General features: G+C 63.4%; 1 protein-coding gene across 5 annotated transcripts in view; it reads right to left on the bottom strand.

Annotated features, from left to right (window-relative positions):
* GSG1L (GSG1 like) overlaps positions 1–932 on the bottom strand; it is a 206,183-nt gene extending 205,251 nt beyond the window's left edge. For 4 of the 5 annotated variants that reach the window (XR_007459522.1, XR_007459523.1, XM_049638472.1 and 1 more), the window contains exon 1: positions 101–803. Coding sequence is in view for 3 of the 5 variants with exons in the window: in XM_049638472.1 (XP_049494429.1) it covers positions 101–452 (352 nt within the window). In the remaining 2 variants the exon portion in view is untranslated. Of the gene's footprint in view, positions 1–100 lie in introns of all 5 variants that reach the window. The other variant, XM_049638473.1, reaches the window with a different exon arrangement.
* Positions 933–2,580: the final 1,648 nt, after the last annotated feature.

Below are 2,580 nucleotides of genomic sequence, written 5' to 3' on the forward strand. Positions count from 1 at the left end.
GGGGAGGGAGCGCGCGGGGCTGGGGCTCGGGCCGCGGGGGGCCGCGCAAGCCCCGGGAGGGGGGCCGGGAGCCGAGCCGCCGGCGCCGCCGCTCACTCACCGAGCCCGCCGAGCTCCTCCTCGCACGAGTACCAGATGCCGGTGTGGAAATTCCTGAAGAGGAAGCGGTCGTCGCCAGTCTCCCAGCTGTAGAGCGCGCCGCCAGGGGGGCCGTTCCCGGCGGCGGCGGCGGCGGCGGCGGCGGCGGCGGCGGGGGCGGCGGTGCCGTTGGCCGTGGCGTTGGCGCCCGAGTTGGGGCAGTTGGCGCGCCCGCCCTGGCCGCAGCCGGGCTTGGGGACCCGCTGCGTGCCCTGGCACCAGTGCGTGGTGAGGAAGGCGGTGGTAGCGAAGAGCAGCGCCAGCAGGTTCAGGGCCACGGCCAGGAGCGCTCGGCCGCGGCGGCTCGTCTTCATGCCGCCCGCGCCGCCGGGGAGCTCCGCGCGCGAAGTTGGCAGCCGGCGCCCCGCGTCAGCGGCCGCTGCCCGCCGCGCCCCGGGGCTCGGGCGCCTTGGATCGGCGGCGGAGGACGCCGCGCGGGCCCATGCCCTCCCCCGCCCCGGGGTGAGGGCGCGGCGCGGGGAGCGCGGGGGGCGCGGGGGGCGGGCGGCAGCGGCCGAGCGGCTCCGGCGCGCCCGGAGCCCGGAGCGCGAGTGCACCTCGGCGAGGAGCCGCTGGAGCCTGGCAGCGGCCACGGCGCAGGGACGCGCGCCCCTCCGTGGGGAGACACCTGCAGGCGGCCGGCGACACTGTTCCGGCGCCCGCCCTAAGCAGGGAGAGGGGGCGCCCCAAGCCGGGCGCGGGCGGGGGACCCGGAGAGAAGGGACGCCCCCAAGGAGCCCGGCACCCGATTGGAGGGGCTGGGAAGCAAGGAGAACGCCAGGCAGCGCGCTCTCGGAGAAAGAGGCTCCTCGCGAGGGACGTGGGGCAGCAAAACCGGCCAGGAGGGGGCATCCTCTTCAAGACCCGGAGAGGCCCTGCCCTGGGGAGGCAAGGGTACAGCGTGCCGGGTTCCGCAAGAGGGACAAGGACCGGCAGGAGGGAGCCCCAGGAAGGAGCCCCGAAGGGTCAGAGCTGCAAAGTTTTCTGCGCTTCCCAAAGCTTCAGGCTTCAGGGAGCTTCAGGCTCGGACCTCGAGTCCCAGGCCCCATCCGAAGGGGCGTCCCACCAGGAATGCTGGGTGGGAGAGTCTTTGGGGCTTGTGCTTTCCCTGGGGGCCGCCCAGGGGGGCCTTAGACTGTGTAAGCCAACAGGAAGCGCTTCTCTGGCAGGATGAAGCTAGAGTCACCTGGGCTCTCTATTATGGCACGGAAGGACAAGCACGGTGGCAAAGAAGTGTCGTGAATGACAAATGAGACTTCCTCCTGCGGGCCATCCCCGCTTGAGATCCTGAGCAGCATGACCCAAGGTGGTCTAGACACGAGGTTGTTGGAGTTGCTAGGTAAGGATGCCCTGCAGAGGCCACCAACCCAGAAACTTGAGGGTTGGGGTCGGGGCAGAATGGTCAAGAATGCCGACCGTGGGGCTCCACCAGCTGTGGGCTTTGAACAAGTCGTCGCACCTCTCTGGGGCTCTTGTAATGAGATGATGCAAAAAAAAAAAAAAAGAAAACATTTGGCATGTAGTAGGTGCTCAGTAAATGCTAGCCACTGCGATTAACATCTGAACCAAGACCCGTGGGCCAAATTGGCACAAAGCTTTTCGGGATCTCCTGTGCAGTGGGATTGCCCGACTGTGAGCACGCCCGTCCCCACCTCTGCTCTAAGATGACCTGAACTTCCTTCACACCAGCAGTGCATGGGGCCCAGATGCCCAGGGTGTACATCAATTAATTGCATGTTGATTGCAAGAGCTCCTTTGAATTCTGCCCAAGCTGAGAACTGTTGTGGCAGGGCTTGCAGAATTCAAGGTTAACAGATTGTGAATTGCCTTTCTCTGGTAGGTGAACCTGTGCTCCCTGTCAGCCGCTGCTACTCTGCCCCGGGGGTGGGTGACAGTAAGTGTGGGCAATGTCCCCGGCAGGAGGAACTCCTATGAACGATGGCCAGGGGTCTCCAGGGATCTTGTTCATGAGACCCCTTTCCGAGGCATTTCCAACTGTTTTTGACAAAGAGGATCTCCGTGCAATACTGATGGAGTTGAGGGTATTGGTTGACAGAGAAAATACATCATGGCCAAAAAGTTGCAAGGACTTCTGTGTCCCTTTTAAATAGGCATGCAATATTCATCACAGGAGTATCTGCACGCATTTGAAAATCAGTGCCTCCGAGAGAGGCTTGTGACAGTGGTTGGCGTGCGTGTGGCCGGGACTCGGTGACCTACAGGCTGGAAACTCTGTCCCGGGCATTCAGAGCTGACAGATGCCAACTGAAATATGTCTCAGGGACCACATTGTTTTCAGAAATACCCAGAGGAAGCCCAGAGGGATTTGAAATTTCCATCTAAGACACTCGTCCACTTCTTGAGCACCCACTGGATGTTCAGAACCAGGGAGAGAAGAGAACGTGAACATTAATACCTATGGATGTAGGGCACGCAAAGTGT

This window comes from Panthera uncia, chromosome E3 (genome assembly GCF_023721935.1).
Source record: "Panthera uncia isolate 11264 chromosome E3, Puncia_PCG_1.0, whole genome shotgun sequence".
Taxonomy (NCBI): domain Eukaryota; kingdom Metazoa; phylum Chordata; class Mammalia; order Carnivora; family Felidae; genus Panthera; species Panthera uncia.